Below are 2,390 nucleotides of genomic sequence, written 5' to 3'. Positions count from 1 at the left end.
ATGTGTATGTGTCATCAGCATAGCAATGATAGCGAAGGCTATGGCAACGACATTTTTTTCCGATCGGTTTAGAGTACAGGCAATATTTTCGTGGTCGTGATGCTAACGGAAGTCACTGTAGTATTCGTAATTGCATAATACACATACATACCAATGTTGAGCGAAATAAGTCAATATCTAAATATCGACAAATCAGATGCTACGGGGGTCATCTTCGATACGAGGCAGGAATAAAGAAGAAGGAGGAGAAGGAAGCAGCAGCAGCCCAACCTTCGTTTTGAGCACTTAATAACAGATCATATTTGTTCAAATTGAGGAGTTGAATTATGCGAAGTTATAGCATGATATGTTATATGACAATTCCATATTAAAGAAGTAGTTTACTTCTACTATGTCATAACATGATGAAGAGATGGAATGACGGCTACCAACATAACATACCAGTACGTATTTTCCTCCACCATCTTCTGAAGAGCTCGTCCAGCGCCTCTCTGTTCGGCGCTTAAATGATTGTTAAGATCAATATTTCGTTCCTTGTTCAGAAATTCGATACAGAATTCTGAGTCGGCAATTTTCTTTCCATTACATGAGATCCAAGGAAATTTTCCCTTGGAGCTAGATTTTCCGCTGTGGTCATTCTAAAACGTTTTAATGATATGAGATAAAAGATTACTTGACAAAATATCCTAATCAACTAACATCTATCTTTGTCATAAAGAACATGTTAAATATACTTTTTATGAATATTTTCCCTAAAAAAATCTCAATCCATATGTTTTGGGAGACATTTAAAAAAAGGTTTTGATCATTTCAACGTTGTTAACACTGACATTACTTGTGATGAGTCAGTGCATGTGCTTGGAGTTAAATTGACAAATTGATAAACACATTTTCCATACATGCAGAAATGTATCCAGGAAGCTGGTGGTTTTAAAAACAATTGGACCTTTTTTTACCGAGGGCGGTAAAGATGTTAATCAACAAGTCTTTCATTTTATCAAATTTTGACTACTGCCCTCTTTTTTTTGTAGCCACACTGCAACTAACAAAATAGAAAAGGTCAAGAGAGCCTTGCAATTTGCTTTAACTGATTATACTACTGATATCAAGCACTTCTTTTATCTAAAATGCTAAACGTATATTTACTCAAACGAATAGTATCATTTTCTCATGTTTGATAACAACCGTTCTATCTATCCCCTATCGTTGTAAGTTCACTGGGAATCAGTATGCCGGGTGTCAACAGCAATATCAGTTTACATAGTTAAAAATAAATATAATATTGTAAAAACTCACTTTGTATGGAATGTTTGCTACCCGTAGATAGGATTCAAGTTTGATTGCAAATGGCGTAAGACTTGGCGAATGTGGAGCGCGCCCTAGCTGGTAGAGCGTGACCATGGGATTCGTATCGCTTCCGCTGTGATAAAGGCAATACATAATAAATATTTAGGGTTTGATAAAACCAAGTATCTGTTATTGTTAAAGGAATCAAACTGACTGTACATATACTCAAGTAATGAACCTAGATACATTGAACCAGAGTCAGGCTAAGATACCGACGAAAGCGAATTCTAGTATCCTGGACGGAGAAGCGTTTTCAGTATCACATATGTCATTAGAGCAGTATATGTAATGGTACAACTTACAATGCACTTTCACGTCAAAGCAGTATATATTATGTTACAGCTTACAACAATTGTCGTCATATAAACTATCACAATGGGAAAGCGTAGTTCTTGCCAGACTTGAGTACCTCGTACCATCCTAGATGTATAGATTGTTCGTCTAGCTTCTTGTGAATGGCGAGCACTATATAAACTCAATGTCAGTATTGTGATAATACCAATGGATACCAACCTCGTCCTTATGTTACAGGTGAGTTTCTGTGCTGCGTCCGACATATCGACCTCTACATTCACATAGTTTACATTCCATTGAAACGTTATAATGGTATCATGTAAAGTCAAAATGTGTCGTTGTTGTATATTTTAATTAATGATAAACAGTTCAGTCTTTATAATCATTGCATCGTTAATAAACAGAATATATGTATATGGATACATCTTATCTCTGACCAGACTACGTACAAGAAATCACTAAAGGTTTTAGCCGAACCGTTACCACATTTAGCAAAGAGTACATTAAGGCCTTGTCGGTAAAGGTACCCGATGATCATCACGTGCCTTTTCAACAAAGATTGGAAGATATATCGTCGCCTGTGTCAATAATCACATCACACTTTCATGGTGTACCCCCGACCCACTTCCACGAGCGGTCGAGAATTTCACCCGACCCGAATGCTTTTTATTGTTCAAAAGCAAAATCAACATCAAACTACGGGTTATAGGTCAAATAAACGATGACCATATATTAACTATCACTGAAGT

At 36.5% G+C, this 2,390-nt stretch overlaps 1 protein-coding gene across 1 annotated transcript; it reads right to left on the bottom strand.

The window, feature by feature from the left end:
- Positions 1-441: 441 nt before the first annotated feature.
- On the bottom strand, positions 442-1,904 carry LOC110444404 (failed axon connections homolog; the record flags this gene model as incomplete). Its single annotated transcript, XM_021488784.1, has 3 exons — positions 1,861-1,904; positions 1,297-1,420; positions 442-638 (listed from the first exon to the last, which is right to left on the bottom strand). Coding segments are annotated over exons 1-3 (365 nt in total), but the record flags the coding sequence as incomplete, so codon positions are not given.
- Positions 1,905-2,390: the final 486 nt, after the last annotated feature.

This window comes from Mizuhopecten yessoensis, unplaced genomic scaffold (assembly GCF_002113885.1).
Source record: "Mizuhopecten yessoensis strain PY_sf001 unplaced genomic scaffold, ASM211388v2 hete_36116114, whole genome shotgun sequence".
NCBI classification, from domain to species: domain Eukaryota; kingdom Metazoa; phylum Mollusca; class Bivalvia; order Pectinida; family Pectinidae; genus Mizuhopecten; species Mizuhopecten yessoensis.
The sequence above is the reverse complement of the archived record's forward strand: the minus strand, read 5'-3'. Positions and strand labels throughout refer to the sequence as shown.